Source organism: Taeniopygia guttata, chromosome 6, assembly GCF_048771995.1.
Source record: "Taeniopygia guttata chromosome 6, bTaeGut7.mat, whole genome shotgun sequence".
NCBI classification, from domain to species: domain Eukaryota; kingdom Metazoa; phylum Chordata; class Aves; order Passeriformes; family Estrildidae; genus Taeniopygia; species Taeniopygia guttata.
In genome coordinates, this window is record NC_133031.1 from 7772622 (window position 1) to 7796446 (window position 23825).

The 23825-nt window shown below is 42.6% G+C and overlaps 1 protein-coding gene across 6 annotated transcripts in view; it reads right to left on the reverse strand.

Annotated features, from left to right (window-relative positions):
• Positions 1-1017: 1017 nt before the first annotated feature.
• The window catches only part of ARID5B (AT-rich interaction domain 5B), a 117800-nt gene continuing 94992 nt past the window's right edge, over positions 1018-23825 (reverse strand). For all 6 annotated transcript variants that reach the window (XM_030275757.4, XM_072930922.1, XM_030275759.4 and 3 more), the window contains 3 exons: positions 23306-23403; positions 10813-11011; positions 1018-6924 (listed from right to left, as the gene is read on the reverse strand). In XM_030275757.4, the coding sequence (XP_030131617.4) occupies positions 4774-6924; positions 10813-11011; positions 23306-23403 (2448 nt within the window). In that variant the 3' untranslated portion in view covers positions 1018-4773. The remainder of the gene's footprint in view (positions 6925-10812; positions 11012-23305; positions 23404-23825) is intronic.

A 23825-nucleotide genomic window follows, 5' to 3' on the forward strand; every position in this document is an offset into this window, starting at 1 on the left:
CATATCCTATGACTCTATGATTCAACAGCACTGCATCCTTTACACATGCCCAGTGGCTGGCTCTCCTCCTCAAGCTGGTATTTCCCAGCACACAGAGGAAGATATGGTTGTTTTTGAGACTGCAGCATGTATTTGGAAGCCTCATCTAACAGTGCTCTGAAACTGGTCTGTGCTCACCTGGCCACACACCCAGCGCCAGGAGAACGCAGGAAGCAGTAGCAGCCTCCAGGATCACTCATGGCTTCATCTCCTGGACAGCCCAGGGATGGGGGAGGGAAACCTCCCTGTCGCATACCTGCCCCAGAACCATGGAGTTAAGCAATGATGTGGAATTAGCAGGTGGCTACTGGGCATTCCTGTCCTGCTGCCGAGCTGTACTGGACAAGGGTAGTGCCCAGGCCTGACCTACACACACTGAAATGATTTTCCCACCTATGGAGAGCAGGAGCCAAACAGCATTTGCTGTGCTTATGGGCTCCCAAAGGGGCCCTAGGTTTATGGGGCTTTTCAGACACACCACAGAACACAGTAAAAATTAATTTTGCTTGATGGTTGTTCAGCATCATCAGCAAAATTAGTAGTTAGCATCTGATGCCAAGACTCCAGAACCTTACCATGTTTGAGCTGGGAAGAAGAGGGGGCAATTTTCAGATCCCAGCTCAAGCCTGCAGTACTGGTAGAAAAAAGTTCTACTCTGAGATGCAGATGGAGCAAATTTGGTACTGAAGCCACTGGCTAAGCATGGAAGTTAACCTCTCAAAAGCTACTCCTATAGTCAGCATGATCACAGCCACACTTTAAAGCAAGTACACTGCAAAAATAGTGGGGCACTGACCGAAGATCTTGTCTCTCCCTCTTGAGGAAATTGCAAACTTCCATTTCTTTAATCTAATCATTTGCAGGAGGAGATACTTTCTCTAGAAAAGCCAATATAAGAAGGCTGAAAGGTCGGATGGGATAATATGTAATCCAATGCGATAAGGGCTGTTTACAGAATTATTAATCAAACACAAAAGGGAACAGATAGTAACATTTTTTATTAAATATTACAGTGGATCAAAAAGTACAAAATATCTTTTGCCTGCTATGTGATTGGGAAACTATTGGCACATAATACAGTATCAAAAGCATTAATAAGTACAATTTGGAAAACATACAAAAATTGAGTGTTTATAGTTGGCTCAGCTTTATTTCTGGTAGTGTTTAAACTAATGCAAAGGTTACTCAATAACCTTTTAAATGGGAAACTATATAATATTACTGGGCCATTTTTATATATACAAATCATCACCTTACAGAGCATATAGGCTACATAACTTGAATCACAAAAAGTATACAATATTTACAACAAAAGAAAGTTAAAAAAGTATAAACAGCTAGTAGATTATGCTGCCATTATTAGAACATATTTAAAACTGTGGGGCTGGGGGGAGAGGGGAGGAAGAGGAAGAGAACAAGCGAAATACCAACCACATGTACAGCAAACAGCACTCATGGCAGCACTGCCAATGCCACCTGCCTCACACCAGTGCAGGAAGTCCCACTGCTCATCAAAATCAGCACGATTGCAAAACTGGCCCAGATGTGACCTCACTGGTCAGCACAAAAGAAGCGAGCAGGCGGAGGGCGCGAGGGACCCCCGTGGTGGTCTCTGGAGATGGCAGCCCCATGTCTCCCCAAATGGGGCAGAGCTGCTGCAAGAGCCTGCACAGCACTTGTGCCCTGCTTGAGCTCCAGCTGCTGCCAAGACAACTTCTCTGATGCTAGGACAAACTACTTCCCAGGCTTGAACCCACTGGGCAAGCTCATCACGCCAGGCCAGCTCACAGCCACAAAAGACCTGCCACAAACTGCTGGCCTGCTCCCACCCTGCCTGGCCAGGGGAACAATCACACTGGGAATCAGGCCCTACTTCCCATGTGCTTCACGAAACCTGGCTCAGAGTGTGGCCAGAAGCTACACACGAGCCGTTTGCTGCTGGGCCTCCTCCTTTGGATCTCACAACCTTTAGCATCCCTAATGCATCCTGGACATAGTGCGTTTGAATTGCAACATTTCTTGGAACTGACTCCTAGTAAACAGATTTATGACTCTATTGCCAATTAGATTCTGCAGTTTCCTTTACAAACCTACCAATAACAATGGTCTGATTGCACAAAGAAAGGCTTGTGCAATTTCATTCAATAATAAGGCCCCTTGAACTCAAACAATGCAAACAAAGCCCCATTTAAGACATTGAGGGGAAAAAAAAGACTTTTCAGCCAATGAAGAATTCAATAGTCTGTTGAAAGATTTCCAAGATTTCTGTTAAAAGAGTTCTTAAACAAATAATGCACTGCTTCTGTTGGGGGTTTATGCCCTCATTTCTTTTCCTTAGCCCTGACGTTTTGCTTCCCCAGCCAGCAGTGGCCAGTCTCCTCAAGGGACAAGCGAGGAGCCTTCTTCCCCACTCCCTGTCCCCTAGCCCTGTGCTGCTTCAGCATGGCTCCAAAAAGCCTACCAGCAAACTCCAACAGGATATAACCGAAAGGGACGTTGGACACCTTGCATAAACAAATGCACAACTCCAGAACACACAACTTAACCAAAACAAGGAGAAGCATTTGCTTTGCCAAACACACAACAAGCTTCTGTTCGCGTTTGCTGTAGGTTTTTATATTCTCTACTCCCTTTCCCCCGTCCTCCTCCACCCATCCCCAAACCCCTGACTCTCACGTGATTCAGATCTAGTGCAATTTTACTAGAGATGTTCTCCACACTGTGACCTCTGCCTGGATGAGCCTGCGGTTCTGTTTTCTGTATGACTTGTGGAGCAGCAGGATACCCTGCACTGGCACATCAATGTTCCAAGTTCTACTAGTCTGTTTATCAATCAATTAAATATAGTTTTACCACAGGAATATAAAGTATTTAATTGAAGAAGCTGGATTTGTAACAGTAGACGAGTATATTATTCTGGTTTCCACCTTTGGATATTAAGTATGATACATTATATATTGTATTTGGCTTCATATCACGGGAAAATTTAATGACATGCCTAGCATGCAAAGTGTTTCTTAGTAGTTTGTTTTTATCTTTTCATATCAAGTACACTGTCTTCAAACAGTAACTGAGATGGTTTGAACCACAACCAATTTTCACACTGTATAAAGCCTCCAAGTCACTTTGCTTTATCAATGTCTGTGCTCAGCTACGTAGTGGTGATGTCCTGCAAAGTGAATATACATCCACAGGGAAGCTCTTTCATCAGGAAAATCCAGCCTCTCCATGCCTGGGCTTTCCCCCTGCAAAAGGATGTGCAGGGAGAGGCCGAGATCCCTGTGGGAGCGTGGAAGGACCATCCCAACCACTGCACAGAACCCCCTTACCCACTGTGAGGCACAGAAACAATCTGTAAGCCTCGGATTCAAATCCACACTGGCTCCTCTCACAACTTCTGAAATTCTCACCATTCTCACAAACCACAAATCTGTTTTCTGCACTCCTTTGTCATTCAGCAGCTTGAGCCAGGGAGATTTTGTTTTCTAGACCATTTCTCTGTAGGCAGGATGGTTTCACAGCCTAGGTAAGATTAAGTACAACGCTCAACAAATTCACAGACCACGATACAGGAAAGCAAAGCTCGGTGGGAGGGGAGAAGCAGCGTAGGAGCCATTGAAACAACAGGAGGAGGGTGAGAGGTGCTCAGCACCTCACAGGGGTGGGCCGTGGGGAAAGGAACCTTGTTCGCATCCTTGCACCATAACATCACCTACAGTATGTTTATAACCATTAAGATTAATCTGAACCAGTTGCTTCAGTTTGTAAACAGTAAACGTTACGACAAAAACAAAACAAAAACGCTGCTCAAAAGTATAAAGAAACTGGAAAAATTACAAACACGTAATAAAAAAAATTAGGACAGCCACAGCCTTTAAAAAAGTTGCAGATAAAATGATACTGTTTAATTTAAAAAAATAAGAACCCCAAAAAAAGAAAAAAAAAACCAAAAAACCACAAACATTAAGAGCACAGAATATACTGGACAAACAAAACTATATAAATTATTGTGACCAAATGTGACACTGGTAGTTTATGAAGTGGATATGTACAGTCAAATTAAACAGTGTTTACCATTCTGTTCTAATAGTGTTAAAATGAAAAAAATCTATTGCCGTTTTACTATACATTGCATTGATTGAATCTTTAAAAGTCAGGAAAAGTTACCCATAAAAGCACATCCACTGATTGTACAGATTCTCGGCCCACTTCTCTTTTCCAGGTTCATCTGAAGTCCTTGACTCATTTGCAACAATGCACAGCCTCCGGTCCTTGGCTCAGTGAAAGGCAAACACAGCCCTCACTGGGGTTTCAGTGAGCTCAGGACTGGACCTGCGTTTCCACGGCTCCCTTTGAACATCTGCTCTTACCATGTTCAAGTCCTTTCAGAAAACACATACGCAAAATCCAAAAAATTCTTTTCTTTCTGTGTTTTTGTTTCTCTTTTTTTTTTTTTTGTGTGGTTTGGTTTTTTTTGTTTTGTTGTTTTTTTTGGTTTTTTTTGGTTTTCTTTTTTGCAAGGGTGGGGATAAGGGGTGAGGGGGCTGATGTGGGAGCCAGAATTAAAGAAGCAGTCCTGTCTCCATCAAACTCTAAGACGCTCCTCTAGGTGGGATACGGCTGCATCCTAGTTGACAAAAATACAGATTGCTAAATTTGCAAGTTATCGTCACAGGGGGAGGAATGTTGCTTACTGAACTTTCTCCTCAGACCTTTCTTTGTGAGCGAGGGGGTTTACAGTTTTGTGCTGGGATGTACAGAGGATAGCTGGGAAGGTGGGAATGCAGCTTGAGGGTTTATAGCAGCTAAAGGATAAATGCTGTTATGCAAAAGGTCACCGTAGGAACTTCCTACAGGTGTTGCTGCAGCTAAGTGTCTGTACAGTTGCTGGGAGTTTGCAGGGGACGTGAGGAATTGTCTCTGCACCATGAAGGAGTGAAGAGCCAAAGGCTGCATTAGTGGGGATAGCACGGTCTGATTTTTCAAGTACTGCAGGGGATGAGAATACCCGGGTGGGAGGCGATTGTTCAGCCCCGTGCACAGGCTTCCCGGATACAAGCCTGGGAAGATGGGGGCTGACAGGGGAAATTTGTGGCTTTCCAGCATGCTGCCAGAATGGAGGCCATGCACTGACTTGCTACCTTCCCCCTCTTGGTCGGGAACCTTGTCTTTCGCTGGGGTCTCCTTTGGTAAGTGAATAGGAGAGACAGCTCGGATTTTTTTTTCAGAAATAACTTTGTCCAAATCCTCCAGGCTCCGTTTCAGAGGCCGGGCGGCCCCCACATTTTGAGGGCTTGTTCTACGGCTGATGATAGGATGCACCATCCCCTCCATCTTCCTCAGGTTCTCCAGCCTCTGGGCCTGCTGTTTCCCAGACCTGTGGAGCAACTCACTGTGTTTTTTTGGGGCTGTCAGTGACATAGGGGACACGCGGCAAGCTTTGGGGTTACAGTCTAGGCTCACCGCCTGGCTGCCTCCAGCCTGGAATGGGGAGATCCCTTTGCATTCTTGCTGGGCTGTGGACGAGTGAGGGAGACTGGAGCCTGGAACCTTTGCAGTCTGTTTGTGTATGCTCTTTGGAAGACTCAAATCTGTTGGCTGATCATCTGAAGAAGCCTCCACTGTTGCTTTTTTTTCTTGCTGATGCAAAGACGACCGATAATTTAAATTTAGTTTTTCTTGGTGTTTGTGTTGAGTAAAAGTAGAAATATTTTCAGACTCTCTGAACATGTCCCGGGGGAGGTACTTTGATGTCTGTTCATTATTAAGGTGATGTTCTGTGTGCCTATAAAGGCTGTGCAGATGAGGTGATGAATAGAAATCTGCCAAGAAAGAGGGCACATGGGAGTGCTGCAGTGCCCTTTTCTCACTCATTTTATCTTTGCAGTCCTGAATATCCAACTTCGGTAGGTATGACTCGGCAAGAGAACTGAGGTGATGTTTTGAAAAATCACAGCGCTGAGGATCCGGTTTACTTAGTAGGTCATGTTTAAAAACATTATTAATTGACTTCCTTTCTTCCTTGGTTTTAAAACTCTGTACATGTTGTATGACTGAGGGCCTATTAATTGCTACAGGATCAGAATTAGGGGCATGGGGACCTTGTGATATGCCTGAGGACAGTTCATCTCTGCTGTTGAGTTTCTTTTTGCTGATCAAAGGTGGAGGAGAACCATAAGGATAGTTACACGAGAGCGTGGCCCCGCTGACCTGTGACAGCAGCTTCTTCTTTGCCAGGGGTGACATGATGCCTGGATTACCTTTTGAGTACAGCAGCGGTGTGTAACTGAAAGTGGAGTCATCGTTCATGGACCCGGGCAGCTCCTTTTCCTTAAACATGTCGAAGTTCTGCACCACCAGCACTTTGGGTGTTTGCTTTAGTGCATTGTGGATATCTTCGTTTCCCAGCTGGTCCACTTTCACCGTGCAGTTTGCGATGTAATCGGCCATCCCTGGCAGTTTCTCATCTTCCATGTCACTCTGAGTGGGCAGATGGACTGGGAAAGCTGTGAAGGGCATTTCTGGAGGTTCACTTTCTAGGCTGTCAGTAAAAGCTTTGTGTAGTCTTTGTTCAGGCTTTGTATCTTCCAGGGCATCTGCTGAGGGATGTAATCGTTTTGTGACAGTGGCATCCAGCACAGTGTCTTCTTCTGCAGGCACGGATACACTTGAGATAGAGGATGAGTGTTGAACATCCTCCTTGGCTTTCTCACTGTTGGTGCTGTTTTCTGTCACGTCTGTCTTCTCCAGAGGCAGTGTCCCAGCTGTTTCTGGTAAAAGAGATGGAGGGCCTTGCACAGGTTGTTTCATCTCTCTCACTGTAGGGTGTTCAGGGAAGTTCTTCTGGTCTGATGACTCTTGATCCTTCTCTTGTTCTGATGAAACCTAATGAAATGATTCAATGGACAATAGTAAGAATGCAGTATGTTCTGGCAGCCTGTTTGTAAGGTTATGCACAGTTTTAGAGAAGGACTTGGCAACCACCTTGCTGGCATGTGAAGGCTCTAACATCAGGTACTGGACTCAAAGAGAAGTATCTCCAGGAAATATTAAAAAATACACCATCCCTGTCAGAGTCACAATAAAGCATTTCCAAACAGCAGATGGTTGTAACCTGATGAGAGGCACTGGTGGCTTGATCAGATAGCTAAATTCTGAGGTTATATGCTCTTTTAAAATTAATTAGGCAAATGCAGAAGAGCAGATTTCAAGACACAAACAATAAGGCTATAGAAATTTCTCCTACCAGCCAACTTCACCCAAGAAAACCACACTATTCCTACGCTTTTCCTTCCCTCAAGTCTCTCCAGCATAGCTATCTTAAAATTCAGTGATCACACAGGAGATCATTCACACCCAGTTCTGCATTAAAGTGTGAAAATGATAGAAATGGCATACTAGAAATCCCTATTGTAGGCAGCAAATCACTGCCTCAGCTTAACTAGGACACACATTTTTTTATTAACGGATTAAAATGAAGTTGTCAACATTCAGTAAGTGTGTGTGTGCCTGCTATTACAAACATGGCTTTTATACGTTCTCGTCAATGGGACCGTGGCTTGTTCTGCTCCCCCATTAATACAGTGTGTGTGCACAATTCACACTATTCATCCCATTATGTAGCCGGCTGAACTGTGACCCGCAGAGGTCACCAGAGCATCCCATCTGCGATCCAGCTGACTGACAGCCCTTTTCAAAACTGCTGTCACTCTCCTCTGACATGTCATGGTAGAAGACAGTCATAAAACAGCAGCATTGTGCGACTCCTTTATTATTATTGTTTTCTTTCTTCCTTCATTGTAAAGATAAGACGCACCGAGAAAGTTATCATCTAAATGCTGCTTTATGGTCTGTCGCAGGAGCAGGGAATTGGAGACGGTCCTAACGAATCTAACCCGCTCAGAGATTTATTTCTTCACAGATGCTTTTAAATATTCCTGTGTCTGTTTGGTTGGCCTATTAGTTACAGTGTCTGTTAGTCATCCTAACTTCTTCTTTTTAAACTCGTAGCTGACTTTTGCAGCCAAATACCATCATTAGGTCCTTTACAAAGTACCATCGCTAGTCTCTTGAGCTTATAAAATTACAGGCAAATACCAGACAGATGAGCAAAGCAAGGAGGAGAAAAAAAAGAGAATCATACTTAATAACTGTACATTCTGCTCTTTGTTTCTGTTAAGCAATACTTTGATTGAAGTTTCAGCTATTGTGAGGAAATGTGCAGTCTAAGGCTAATAGCATTTTGTCTGGTATCTTGTTACATTGACAATGTCATTGTGATGGCAGGAAAACAGTGAAGAGCACAAAGGCAAATGCAATCCTAATAAATTAAAGTTATATTCTCTCCCTGCATACTTCTAATGGTGCATGAGTTGAACATGCAATTGAGACGACTACACATTTGTAACTGGATTATGCTTTTCCAGCTCACAGTTTCCAGGCCATATGCAGAAACGGCTTAAGCTGTGGCTTGGTAGGGGACATGCCTACACATTTACATGGTGGCTATAGGGCTCTCCCTTAGAGCAATACCCCATCACTGCTGTGCCTGGATGAGGGCCTAGGAATAGGGCTCCACTGCCAGGGCATGGCTGCAATGCAAGCAACAAGCAACCTTCTGCCTGGCTCCAGCACACCTCGATTTTGCTCCACCCAAAGGAGTTGAACGTCTCCAGCCTGCTACCCCCGTTAAGTGCCACATCCTGGGCATGAAGCCCTCCATATGGCAAAGCACAGATGACTTCTGGAGCCTTACACCCAACCAGGGGTGAAACATCCACCCTGCAGCCCCTTCACTGCTTCGGCTTTGTGTGATCACTGACCTGTATGGTAACTGACATGGAGGTCAAGGTCCTTAAAAGCCCACCCTGATCAAACAGGGGCAGGACATGTCTTCCACCCCAGTCAGGGTGGAGACATTAATTTTGCTATAAAAGGTATAATTTTACAACAGGGAACTGCCATAATTGTACATTTTTATTGTCTTGTCTAGGCTCCCTACATTTCCGATAAGCGCAGCTTAGGAACTCTTCCTGCAATCCACACAAAAATAACTTCAGTTTAAACAGCAGGAAATTTGAGATAGGGAACAACAAAAGCAAGGAAATGTTGCTGAAGGCTGTTGCTCTGTTGCTGACTTGTTATGATGGGCATAGCAGCAGTGGTACTGATAGTATGTAATGTGTCCTCCTGATCCAAGACCCTCAATAAATAATCGGGGATGATGGAATGACAAGGGAAGGGAGCACAAGCTTTCACTTCACTTCTCCTTGCTTTGGGCAACTTGTCTTGCAACCTTCCAGTGACTGAAGCACGTTTTTGCACACTGTCCTCTTGATGTGGTATTTTTAAAATGTTACCCAAACAGGGCTCTCCCTACTTTAAAATCACAATGTAAGAAAAAAGAAAAAGTCTTTCTGGGGATTGCTCTTAAATTAGATATTAATGGTACTGTTATTTAAAACATAAATTCTTCTTTGGATGGGAGATTAAATTGTTCTTGCAAGCACAACTTGAAGAGGTAGTGGGACAAGAAACCCCAAATTTTCTGTTCTCAAAACTGGGAGCATGGAGTCTCAGAGGCATCTGTGTTTACAGGACCTGCATTGTTTTTTTAAACAATGAAGAGGAGGATTGTTGATAGCTGACTCAATACAATTGCCAAACAAGTTTAGAAACAGGACTTCTGTACCTGTCAGACACAATGAAGTCAAAGGAGCAGCCATAGTCTGCCGGGTCATGTGTTTCAACATTCTTTAAATACTTACTTTCACTGCAACGCCTTGAAGGCTGCTGTGATCTGGCAGACTGAGACAGGAAAAGCAACATGTTTTGCAGGGGTTGTGTGTGAGGAGCTTCACCACCTCCTTCACATGCGGTGCAAGCAGGGCACAGGAGAGAGTGGGCAGATGTGCAAAAGAAGGTGCTTAAATGACACTGGAGCAAAAAACCCCATTGATTTTTCATCACTTAACAACGTTTGAAATTTACTCTTATTTGCAGACAAATACAAGTTCTACCATCAATCTTATCCCATGCTGTGAACACAAACTCCCTTCTACAGGGCTGCCCTATGCCTGCAAGCAACATGGCTGTATGTGGAAACTGGAAACATATGAAACAGTGACACGATAGGAACCTACTGTGTCTGAATAGGAACCTCAGCTGAAAGCCATCTACTGCTCCAGAGAGGGAAGTCAATCCCAGGGATTAGAAGGCGGTTCCCTCAAAATGTGAACTTTCAGTTCAAAAAGAAACTTAGTATAATATAACAAAAATCCTAGGGAGCAATATGTTTTCTCATAGTCATGCATACATCTGTGAGCACAGAAGGGCTGATCCAGAGGCTACGATTATAAAAATCAGCTGTGTCCAACAGTTACCACAGTATTATCAACAATATTAGAGGTTCCCGCACCCTATACTTAGATTAGGAAATAACTGTGGTAATGGTGTGGTTTCCCTTTGGCAGCTGCTGATCTGTTAATGGTGACCGCTGTATAATACAATGAGCAGAACTGGTACTAGTCAGATCCAGAGCCTGGTCCTCTGCCATCCCTGCTGTGCAATATGGAGCAAATTGGCTGCCATTCGCAGCCCAGCAAAATCCCAGCACAGATAGTATCACAACAGCTGAATTTCCATTGCTGAGCAAACTAAAAGGCCAACTGGTTGGAATTCTCCAGTTTAAATGATATATTTTATCACTGGATTTCATGTGATTAAAACTGTGCATTTTTAATTGAAAAAATGAAAAGCAGAGAAGCAACAGACCTCAGATGCATCTTGGGGTTTCTGTGAATTATCTTTTTCCTTCTTGCTCTTTTGGTTTTCATTTTTGATGCGTTTTGTTGCAGACACTTTTGTTTTTGCTTCACTCTCCTGGGAACTGTTATCCTGTTTTCGAGGTTTCACTGGAGGCAGTGGCTTATCTTCCTCTCCTTTAATAAATCTTTCATATGGCAGGATTAATCTAGGGGATTAAGGAACAAATAATTGATCAGGTTTTGCTGTTCTAGCAAAGAAAAAAAACGTATCTACTGTGAGCCGTTTACTTAATAAATCCATTTTCTTCCGTGCCATAAAAGCAACAGTTTAAACTCTACATCTATAAATCCAAGTATAAGAAATCAATTTATTTGGCAAGATTATAACGTGGAATAAATTCAGTGGAGTTAGAGTTCATGTGGATTAGTTGTCAGTAACTTCACAGTGGTTTGTGTGGCTATGCCAATTTGTGCCAGATGAGAATATCAGTCAGAATATCTAATCAGTTTTAGACTGATTAAAAAAAAAAAAAAATCCACCGTTTATTTTTATTTTCACTCCCTGACTTTAACAGCATGCAGCAAGCCCCAGGAAAACACCTACAAAGCCATAGCCAACTTGGTAACAGCTACACAATTTCCAGGCTGCTGGTTCCCTTGACTGCAAGGGTGAGTGCCAGGAACGTGGCAGGAGCCAGGAGAGCTGGGCTGCAGAAACCCCGCGAGGTGGGCACAGCACCCGCGCGGCCATCACCAGCACCAGCGCAGCCTCATCTGTGCAAGGCACCCATGCAGCAACAGTCACCAGAGCCTTCTTAAGAAAGAAGGGGAGAGGAGAAGAGTTAAATATGAAGGAATTCTTCACTGCGGAGCTGTCTGCCACAAAGTGCACGAAATTGCTTTAAAAACACAAGGAAGAAACACAAACAAAAATATCCTCCCCTGAAAGCATCAAACAAACTGAGTTTTTAATCTCTCTGTTTTCCATTTGCAATTCTTGATCTGAAAGGAAAAATAACTGATATAATTAGAAGGGATGGATTGCATTACAATCTCAGTTTCAACTTCAGTGATTAAAGTTTTTATAATGCATTTTAGTATGATTAATGACTCACTGTGGGATTAATATAAGACTCAGACTTTAAAAATATGAACATTAATACAGCAAACATAATCTGTTAAAAAAAAAAAAAGACAAGCTGACTCTGTGAAGAAAATGTACTTTGCTTATAAACAACATAGATCTACTCAAATACCAGGAATCCTTAATTATCTTTAATCTAAGACTCCAAGGCAGAAACCTCTTTGGTTCAGATATTCGTTTGTTATCCTAGAATCAGTTTCTAAGCATGCAATTTTGATTTACATACTTATATGTTCAAACACAGTTTGGGCTTAAGAGAGCAGAATTAGATTGCTCGTGATCATAATATTTTACATTTTAATAAAATACAACATAAATTATGTTAAAATATAAACCTAATTTATGCTATATTAGAAACAAAATTCATTAACTGAGCATGCTCTGACATGGTATGTGCAAAGAGGCGTGAATAATACTTTCTAGCCCTGAATTTGGCAGGGCTCCAGTAATGAAGCTAAGCAGAGCCCACAGGGAATATTCATCTTCAGATCCCATTACAAACTGAGTTTAAACATGTTACAGCTGCTAAAACTGGAAACTGCTCCCTCTATGCAAACTTAGCAAAATAATACGTAGTTGCCAAATACCTGCTTCCCACTGTAATATTACAGGTAATGTTTATATAAAAAAAAGCATAACTAAGCAGAAGAAGAAAAAAATAATCCTGTTCATACTTGAGGCTGCTACATTTCATTTGCAAAGCACAAATATTGGTGAAAACACCGAATTCCTCCCTGCGCTGCACAAAGCACTTTGGACTTCACTTACAGGCAAGGTTGGGTTTCGCACAGGGCAGTGCTGAGGCTGCTCTGCCATGTGTTAAGTATTTAAAGTCGCTTTTAATAAAAACACATTTTATTACAGTAATTGTTAGCACTGTGAAAGGAGTGTTTGACTTTGTTTTGTTTCCATGGGAACGCATCACCCATTAAAAACCTACATAATCCATCCGTAAAGGTTTCAAACGCTGTCCGGTGCCTCAAGGGGGACAGAGATGCTCCCAGCCCCAGGAACCAGCCTTTCCCTGGAAGATGCCGAGGGATTAACCCAGTGGCTACGGCCGGGCCAGGAGCAAGGCCTGGGCCAACATGATTAATCACTGCTCGCGTGCTCTCCGCTGAGCCTTGCAGGGTAACGCGGAACCCAAACTCCTCCTCCTGCCTCTGCACCTCACCAGAACTCATTAGCTTGGGTGCTAATTAGTAACTGTGGCTTAAATTTCCTTTTCTGATCTTAAGGGTTCATGTGGGAGTACAAGGTTTTCATTTTAGTTATTTTTCACTGAGCTCAGCAGTTGGCAGGCCGACAGCAGTAAAAATACATTTCACATAGCCGGTCAGTGGCCTGGAGCCAGTGGCAGGAAATCTGGAATTAAATGTTTAGTGTATCGGGGAGGCGGCATGACTAAGGTAAAACTGAGTCAAAACACAAGGATGGCTTGTTCTAGGATTTTTCCCCTCCTCATTTCAAAGGAGTGCTGACCGAGGTGGCTTTTGGGGGCGGCTGGCGAGGAGCCGGGCAGGAACGCGGGCTGCGAGACCCCAGGGAGCAGCACCGAGCCCAGCAACACCAGCAATTGCCTCTTCACGTAGAGATTTCCGTCGGTTGCAATTTTCACTGAATGTTTTTTCAGTTATCCTGTCATGGTACAACACAATTACCCACAGGATATGATCTTATCATTTGATTATTAGAAGTTTTTATAGCGCAGGAGTAATAAAGCGAATACAGCTCTCTCAACATGTAAGCAGCCGGCTCTCATGCCATGAAAGCAGCCGGCTTAGCCAATTTAAGGTCAATATTGCCCAACACCGGAAGAATGCGATCTGCTGTTAGCCAAATAGTTCAGCAGAATGTGACATGTCTGAAACCAACACAAGATATTTTTTTCTTGGTCAAATATTTGCAGTGCAGGTAAGATTTAATCAATCTTTGCGCAAGGAGAGGTAAAGACAACGTCCAAAAAATCTGGATCCAGATACCTCAAATGTATCGTATGTTGGAAACAACAATCGTGTTTTCAAGTCGCTTTGAACTGTGGCTGTACTTCCCAACAGGGGAGGAAGTATAAAAGTATTCATAAAAAAGGAAAAGAGGGGGAATATTTTGTGGTCTAAAGAATATTTACTTGTAAAGCCTGTGAGAAGACCAAATAAAAGGGTCTTTATCATGATCAAGATTCCAATATTAACATTAATAAAATGTATTATTTATAAGTCAATTAACATAAATAGAATATGTAAGCACTAGTGTATTAAAAAAATCTTTCCACAGGCAGCAGATTTTTAGCAGCATGAGGTTTTTTTTTTTTTTTTCCTGGAATAATACAAGAATAACATTTTCCAGCCAAGAGCAGAAACAGTAGGGGAGTCTTTGCTATCACAGGGCTTCTTATTAAATTCAGTCACTGTGAAAAGCCAGTTTTTTTCCTTTTTTTCTTTTTCTTTTTTTTAAATAAAGACAACTTAAAATCAATACAAGTTAGATTAACAAATCAGTACTATACTAATCCTGATTTATTACAATCGTCAATATTAAGTTTAATCACGTATAAACTGCTATTAAAAAAAGATTTTCCTTTAGTAAGTCCTGAATTAAATAATGGTGCAGTGTACCGAGTTTTTAGATCTGCATCATCTGATATTATGAAAAATTCAATGTACTTCTCTGCAGCAGATGTCAGAGGTCAGCAAATCTATTACAGTAATGTAAGTAAGCTGGCTTTCTGCCAACCTTTTCTTAAAAAACACTGAAGCAGATAATTTTATATTTACAAATTCTAAAATCCTCCAGGGACTAAATCTCTTTCCCAACAAAAAGCAGAAACTTCACATTAGAGAAATGTATTTCACAGTATATCAAACATGTCTTCATCATTAGCATTTCATAAAAAGAAAAAAAAAGCCCTTAATCCTTATTAGTCAATGTTTTTTTTCCCAGCTACAGGACTAACAGTACAAGTTCTCATCTGAGCCAGTAACCACTGTACGTATTGATTATGCAGAATGAATGACTTTTTTGGCCTGACTCTGCTTCACAGGACACATGAGAGCACATCTATTTATAGGCATGATAAAAAAATTAGTTACAATAATGCAAAGGATCTGACCAGCCCAGAAAGAGGAAGGAAATGAAATGTTAAGGCTGCCAGTTTCCTCTGTAATTCTCCCTACTGTGTATGGATATGACAGGGCTCTGGGCTGGGGAGGAACCATATGCCCAGGACACACAGGGTGATGGAGGAAAGGAGGCAACTCAGCACAACCCCTACAATATTTTTTCTGTATCGCCGTGCCAGTGTTTATTTTTGTTTTCTTTCTGGCAGAATAAAATATTTCAGCATGTCTCCCATCGACATCATTGTACTTTCTCCAGGGATCCAAGCCCAACACAAAATCGGATGCATTGGAGCCTCTCAGCCATAAGAATAATCTTGGAAGGCCTTAAAATACCAAAGTCCACTCCTTGGGAGATGATGCCCCATTCGCATGCTTGGCCAGGTCAATGAGGCTAATTGCAACAGAAATGGAAAATTATTTAAATTTGCTCCACCAAACGAATACAGCAACCAGTTAACCTGTGGAACTCACTGCCAATGGATATCTTGGGGCCAAGGGATTAGTGAGATTATGCAAGGATTAGATGCTAATGTAAATCATGAGAACATTAAGCTGTTAGAGCTTCAAAAATGCTGAAAAGGGACAGGCAATAGGTCTCTTTAGTGGTAGGAATTTGGAAAACGCTTTGAGCACATAAGGCCATAGTGGCTCCAACTGCTTCCTCTGAAGGCACTACCAGAGCTCAGGGGCAAGACAATCAGTTTTTTCAGTCCAAGGGGGCACCCATCTGCTCCAGGATGTCCTCGCTGCAGCCAGGCAGAGCTGCCCGCAGCCCCTGCAGCCAGAGGGTCTGAGTGCAGGGCTGGGACAGCCCCTGTGGTGAAAACAGGCCCCTATCAGTAACCTCGGTGAGAGAAACCTGATTCTTTCCCCCCAGAAAGTCAGTGGTAAAACATTCAGCTGTTTTAAAGGACCAGCAGGAATGTTGAGCTCTGATCCCAAGAGAAGTCTTGTCTTTTTTACGTTGTTGCTTTTCAAAAGGATAAATCTTAGAGCACTGGTCCAGTGTAGGCAAGGGAAACAACAAGGGAAACCTTCAACAATGATCAGTTGGTGAGGATAGCCAGGAGAAGGAGGCAGCTCTCTGGGGCACCAGAATCACATTCCCAGCAAAGAGGGGAGAGGAATAACCCAAAATGTTAAGGTCTCAGCTTGTTTTCCAAAATGGGAATATAAAATACATTGAGGAAATGAAGCAGCGTGTTGCTGAAGTCTGATTTCCCTGGATTGCATTGTACAATGCAGGGGTTATGAAAGCAAGCCTCACGTGCTTTTGTGCAGAACACAATAGCAATGGCTTTATTTGCATTTGTCTGAAGTACAAAACTGGCACGTATTATATCAGCAAAGACAAAATACGCTGGAGTTCAATTTTCTTTCCAAAGAACTTTCCTTCCTTAAAGAAATGTCTCTTTCATCCTTTCAACAACAACTTTCCTCACAGCCCACAGGGAGTGCTGGTGGGTAATGAGAATGGCTTACTGCTGAAAGGTGGGAACAGTGCTGCTCTAAGAGAATTCAAAGACACTTCGTTTTAAGTAAACTGGAAATTAGTGACATTACAAACACAGCTGTTGATTTAACTGCACAGCCCAGCAAGGCAAGCTCAGGCACTCCTGATCGTAGGGCTCTGCAGGGGGAGATGAACAACTCCAGTCTTCTGCCTCTGGCACAGATTTACTGCATGGAGAAGAGTCAAAGGAAGGGTAGTGATCACAAAGCAACTTCCCCAGATCACTCTACCAAAACCACTACAAGACTCTGTTTTGGCCATAGTCACCATTTCTGCATCTAAAGGCAGATGCATTTTGGTAGGTCCCTCCTTGGTCCCTATGCTCAGAACAAGCTTACAGATGTGCCTGTGGGGTGCAGGACTTCTGGCAGGACTCCAAAATCCTGCTGACCCTCCCTGGGAGCTCTGAACTACATCTACACTGCAGAAAGCCGAACAAACCATGGGCATTCTCCTTCATATTAACAAAATCCTAAAGTACAAGGTGGTGATTCCCAGCATCACTGGGCAGTCTGAGGGAAAAGATTTTACTTGGTGCTGCTCCTACAAAATAGAATGGCACACCTCTCACACTCACACTCTCCTGGGGCTACTCAGCTCCCAGCAAGGAAAAGTCCTCTTGTGTTGAGTCTGTCTCTACTCCTGGGTGTCAAGGAATGAGATTGCCATGTGTGACACTGTCTCCAAGCACTGAGCTGGGCTGCTGGCACCCCAAAGCTCTGGGCACTGCAGGGCCCCAGCATCCAGCAAGCGCCAAGGCACACGTGCATGGTGGGCACGCCTGGCAAGGGCTTCTCTGCTTGGGTGACAATGCACCCAGCAGCACTGGGCAGCACACAGCACCTCCCAATTCTGCTGGGACAAACTCCTGGGTGAAAGGAAGGATGTAGGTGGGAAAACAATTCCCCACCAGGAGAAATCTTCTGTTTGCAGGCACTTAAGGGCATTGCCCGACTGTCCAGCACTTTGCACTCAAGGACTCCTGCTGACTCTAGCACTGGCCAGTAAGTTGCTGAGGCTGAAACCCCAGAAATTTTGAGAAAAAAAAAAAGCATGTTCTCAGATGTTTTAAAAGGACAGCTAGAGATCTGTCTTAATGGTAAACAATTACATTCCTCTGTCATCTGATACTTTTTAAATTTTGGGGAGGGGGGAAGCTTTCTAAATTTTCAATAGTTCCTTTGTTAAAGCATCTGTTACTCACATAATTGAAAAGATGTTTGTTCAGTGGTATGCTTGAGAGTACAGTTATTTAATCTTAATGATAAAGCCCTGAGGGCAGAAAATCATACGTAGAAACCTCTTGTTATTTATAAAAAAGAGAAAAAAAACCCAAACCAAAAACCTAGGAAAATAAAGAGAGAACTGAGACACCTCGTCTATCTTCAGGCTTAAATTTGTGCTTGATGGAAAACTATGGAGACAATTTGCAACTTGCAAAGTTTTCTGGGAGTCTGGGACCAGCTGAAGTGTGAGGGGGGCAGGGAAGTGGGGTGAAGACAAAAATAAAACAAGGAGAGAAAACTGTTGCTTGACAAGTTTTTTTTGAGTCAAACAAAGAGCTAGTTGTAGTTTACAGCATGACATAACATTTGATTAATTTTTGCCTGGGGATGTTTTCACACTTAACAGTGTAAATCAAAACCTTCTATTAATTACAATGTGTATAAAAAGATAACCATAAGCAATTTCATGCAGATGCTATACTAGCCCCCTACTTTTTGTTCTCTCTAACGACTGGCTGTTATTTCCTGCAAAATTCCACTGAAATGCTTACATGTTATGAAAGTTATCCAAACGCTTTGGAAAACCAAATAGCATTTGCATGGAACACAGGGCTCTCCTGCATATTGAATTACTGCACAATATCCTCAGGGTAGACAGACTTTATGGCTGTTAAAGGGAAAGTGTGTAAGGGACCTATTTTGACCTGCCTTGTGTTTGTGATCATATATAATTTTTATGTGAGAGATTTAGAAAGAAAAATGGCAGTATGGGCTCTGAACTGTACAAGGCACTGCATCTCCTGAAGTTTAATCCCCTGGTAGATGGGCAGAGTTCTCTGCAAATGCCCAGGGGCTACACTCACAGCCAGAATAAAACCCTCTGCAAGTCAGTGTTCCAAGTGTGGGCACAGCCACCTGCTGCCCCATTGTGAAGAAATACAACCCATCTCACCTATCTGCTCCTCCTCAAGTTCCAGGTGACTGTATCTCTGCAGAACACTTTCCCACTCAGCTGCCTTTATTTAGTGAGAGCACAAGGCCTAATAAACCCCTCTCCAGCTGTGACTGCCCAGGACAGACTGGTTTAGGAAATGCTAATAACTTGTGAGAGCCAGCACAACAGACATGCTGCTGAAGAGCGGGACTTGGGCCATGGAGCTCTGTGGGTCTATCCTTGCTGGAGGCCCCAAGGGAGCCCAGCCTCTTGCAGCACCCAAAGAGGTCAGGAAACTACAGGTCTATGGTACCATCCAGCTGCCTCCCGTGACACCTCCCAACAGCAACATGTCTGTCCATCAGAGAAAGCAAGGAGAGCTACTGCATGCCAATGCACAGCACAATTCCCCAGCCCATGTGTGTTTGTGCACAGCTTGTGCACAGGACTTGCTCTGGAGGAAACCAAGATGAATCACAGCCAGACTTGGAGACAGAAAAAGGCCGCAACAGGTAATTATTAGTATTTCTGTTTTGTTAAATGTATTTTATTTGGAACTTTTCATACCTTGCAAACTAGCAGGCTGGGTTTTCTGGTTTGTTTTTTTTTTTTTTTGGGGGGGGGGGGGGGGGAAGGGGAGAGCAGTGGTGTAGTATTTCCAAAAAACCCTTAACAACAACAACGTCATCAGCACTGCAGAAACGCAGCCTGCTGCTCATGCCAGAAAGTTAAAGCTGCCGATCAGCGTTGTAAAAGCGAAAAGAAACCTCAGACCCTGCATGTGAAAACCACATCTGCATTATTAGGAGAAGACGGCATGGGGCAGAGTGCTTCGCAGAAAAGCAGCCGTTTCTGAGGGTTTCTCGATAAGCGAGAGAGAGATGTGGGGTACTGACAAGGGCTGCAAGAGTTTCAAGGGAACTCTGTAGGCTGAATCAGCTCATACCAACCACACACACCTCTGGCTTTCTGTGATCGTGAAAGATCATTAGAGGAACATTAATGAAGAAAGTAACGACCAAAACAACAACACCTTATGAGCTCTGTATGGTTCAAGTTGTGCACAGAGCAACAGTCCCATGATGGGAAAACATTAATGCTTTTTATATTGGTAATCATCTGTAATATGAGCAATTAAGTACAGTACTAATGGACTATAGCCAAGAGCCTGGTACTAATATTAAAAACTGACAGAGATGAATAGGTTTGGAAGGAAAACTAGGCTGACAAAGACATTTTTATGAAGTGCTTGGGCCTATTTGGAATAACCCAATCAGAGGCAGGTCCCGACCAGCCATGCCTAACAGTGACAATAATGCATTCATTGGCATTACATGATGCCTGCTATGCTTTAAATAAAAGCACCCATTGCTTCTACTCAGAAACCTGCACTTTCATTATTATACTCATTAATAAAACAGAAGTTGTCTAACTAATATATAACATAACACTTACTGAAACACTGGCAGCCTTGCCTTATTTTAAAATGAAAACAGTTACTGGAAACACAAACTGTATTAATGATAAATGAATCAGTTGAAAATGCACACAAAACCTTTCTTTCCCTTTCACTAGAGAAACAAAGAAAACACCGCCCCAACAGAAGCACTCTACCTAGCTATAGCACACCACCAGCTACCAGCACAAACCCTGCTCCAAACAGCAGGGCACAGAGCAACATATTCCCCAAAACCTTTGTATCTGGCTTTATTCCAGGTTTTGCCATCCACTATACCATGAATCTGCAGCCACACGGTAGCTTTGCAGGGGCTATAAAATACACCTTTAGAGAAAGCTGTATTTCTTCATTGGATTTGGTAGACAGAGAGACAATTTTGCTCTCTCCAGTGCTTGTATTTTGTGTTTGGGTTTTGTTGGTTGGTTGTTGTTGTTAATGGGTTTTTTCCCCCTCTCTCTCTTTTCAGCCTTTGAAATTGTGTGTAAAACTCCACCTTGCAAAGGGGAATGGGAAAGGGCAGGAAGGAGGGATGGCAATGTCTGAACTGGGACATATGTACCATTCCACTCCACAGCATCCTAAGGATGTCACTGAAAGGTGGCTGCTACCTGAACAGCCTTGATATGTTACAGCTGATGCAAACAGTCAGTAGCTCCTCTTGGGACAGAGTTGGTTAACACAATATGGATGCTCTTGAGATCCAGTTGTAGAGATGGGAACCGCCTCTTCTGCCTCCAGTAAGCAAACAAGGGCCAGTGGGATTCAGACAAGAAAATTCAGGAGATTTACTCAGCATTTGCTTTCCAGATAATTAAATTTCCAGTTTAGCTGTACAGCTGTACAGTTTCAAGCTTGAAAATGTGTGTCCTGAATCATGAGCGTGTGTATTCCTGCACCACAGTTCTAGTTTTAGATTAAATGTCATCTGAGCACTTTGCCTATAAATGAGCATTACATTTAGAGGTGCTGTAGTTAGAATTACCAGCTGAAACAAACCATGACAATTTCATTTACTTTTTTTTCGAGTCTGAGGCTTCATACAGCTTTCCTGTAGTAGAAAAAGAGCATCTAACACTAGAAAAGTAGAGACTGGATGAGTTACTGAGGTTTTTTTGCATATGGGTTTTGGTTTTTCAGACCTGATTTAGTGAAGAACGTTTTAGGTAAACTCAGGGCTAACCTAAAAGTCCTGCAAGATTTTTTTCTCCAAATGACATCTTTTGATAGCCTGCCAGGGATGTGGAAAATTAGGTACTGCCTCATATCAGACCTTATACAGAACTACATGATAGACTGGCATCCATGAACTCAGATTTGAGTTCTTCAGTGTATTAAAACCAATCTAACCATAGACTAGAAGACACTTTTCTCAGACCAGGTCAAGTCAAGCAGAACTACTTTTGGGTAGCCTTGAAAAGTTTTTCAATCTGGAAGGCATCAGGACTGTTCAGGTTTTCCAGACAGCACAATGGGTTTGTGGCACTTCAGAGCATACCCAAGTAACTGCTGAGTCAGTCACACACGAGTCTCTGTGCATGCAAGTGCAATGCAAGGCTTTTACATATAAAAAAACAACAAAACCACTAGCACTGAACATTGTCAGGAAAGCAGAAGAGAGAGACAGGGGTTCATGGAGTATTTGTGAATGGCTCATTTAGTTTTCCACAACTACTAGAGATGTGCTCTCTCAGTGACTCTAGGGTTTCAGCAAGGCTCCTTCTGCAACCCAAACCCACAGAGACCTAACGCTTATGGTGTGCCTGGGTCTCCATTGTCAAATAACATCCCCCACAGAACATCTGGCAAGGGAAAAGCCACACTGCCAGTTGGAAACCCATCAGCTGGCTTGGGTGCAAGAGGAAGCTCTGAGACTCTCAGGGCTATAATGATGGGGGTGGAAGAGCTGAATACCCACAATCTGATGAGTCAATAAAACAATCTATAACATGAAGGCAGGGAAAAGCCCCATCTGACATGCACAGCAACTCACTCACTTCACTCTGCTGCTTGGCTCAATCTCCAGAAAGCTTCTAACATCTCTAATGGCATTCATTACATGCAACTCCTCTGTGCACCCAAGCCATTCTGCTGGAGATGTCCCCTGTAAATGAGCATGATCAAATCCCCCACCCTCCATGAGGATGGCAGTATGTCTCTTTGAGAAGCTGACACATTGGACATTAAGATAAGGAGAGAAACTGCCCACTGAACACATCTCTGCCATGCCACCTCCTGCAAGCAAGTACAATCTCTTCCTGAGCCCAGCGAAGTGACTTGTTTATGCCCAGGAACAAATGACTGAATTTTACTTATCTGAGCTGAAAATTGCCGAGCTTTTATTCACATTTGCTTGTCTAAGGAAAAAAAAAAAAAAAAAAAAAAAAAAAAAAAACAAACACAAAAAAAAAACCCAAAAAAAAAAACCCAGAAGAAAAAAAAAAGAAAAAGCCCCAACAGTTGTTTCTAAAAACCAAATCAAAACAACATTCCAGCTCCAGTATTTTATTCAATGTGTGCTGGCTTCACAAGCCCTGGAAGTTATTATCTACATGGGAAGAATAAGAATTCAACAGTTCTGACCAACAACAATGGCTGCAGAGAAAGAGTGTTTGGCAGCAGCTCGAAGGCAGGGAGGAGGGAAGGAATGCCATGAAGAAGAGGAATGCAACGCTCGCATGACCTACAACACTAACAGCACCCTGCATTATGGACCAGCCCATTATTTTGATCAAAACCACAATCTGCTTAATTGGTATTCCTAAAAAAATGATAGAAGACGAGTGTTTGCATCAATTAGCTGCTATTTCTTATTTTTCCTTGAGTATGTTTTCCTCAATTTTTCAGCTTCTTTAACTGAAAAGCTGTTGCAAAAATTAAGATCTATACCAAAGGAAAATCAGATGCTTTTTTTATTTACTTAGTCACTAGAGATAGGCACTCTGGTTTAAATCACAATGGATTATCTGACTAAACTGTTGGGGAATTGTTTACTAAATCTTTAAGAAGACTCTCTCTCTTTTTCTCTAATTCCTTATAAAATACTTTGAAGGCTTTCCAAATTAATTTTTTCCTTATTAAACAAGCATTTCAGATTTGTTCTCTTACCTTTCATAATGTCTGCGAGTACATGTAGCAGCACTTGTGCTTCCAGGGTTACCACCTAATTCATCATAAATATGTTTCCATTGTCGACGGGCTGTTATCTGTAAAAATGGCAATGGAAAATTTAATCTTGCATCTTTACAGATTCTACAGCATTTGACTTCACAACAACAAATGCACATATGACACTTTCAGAACAGCATGTACTACGAGCACTATAAAAGCCCCTACAGAATATATAGAGTACACAGAGCTTTGGTGTATTTTTTTTTTGGTAAGTTAACACTATGTCTATTTTCTTTCTCTCTAAAATGGAGTGATCTGACTGATTCATTATCCAGTCACAAGCGATACAGACTCACAAAAGAATCTCAATCAATATAGGGTCATTAACTATCAAAAGTTATGCAGACAAATCCCACGGCGAATTATGAAAATGAAGCTCAAACCATACTCAGCAGAAATAATGATTACATAGTTATTTTAACTGAATTAGAGAAAATAATTCTGCTGCAAAACCCAA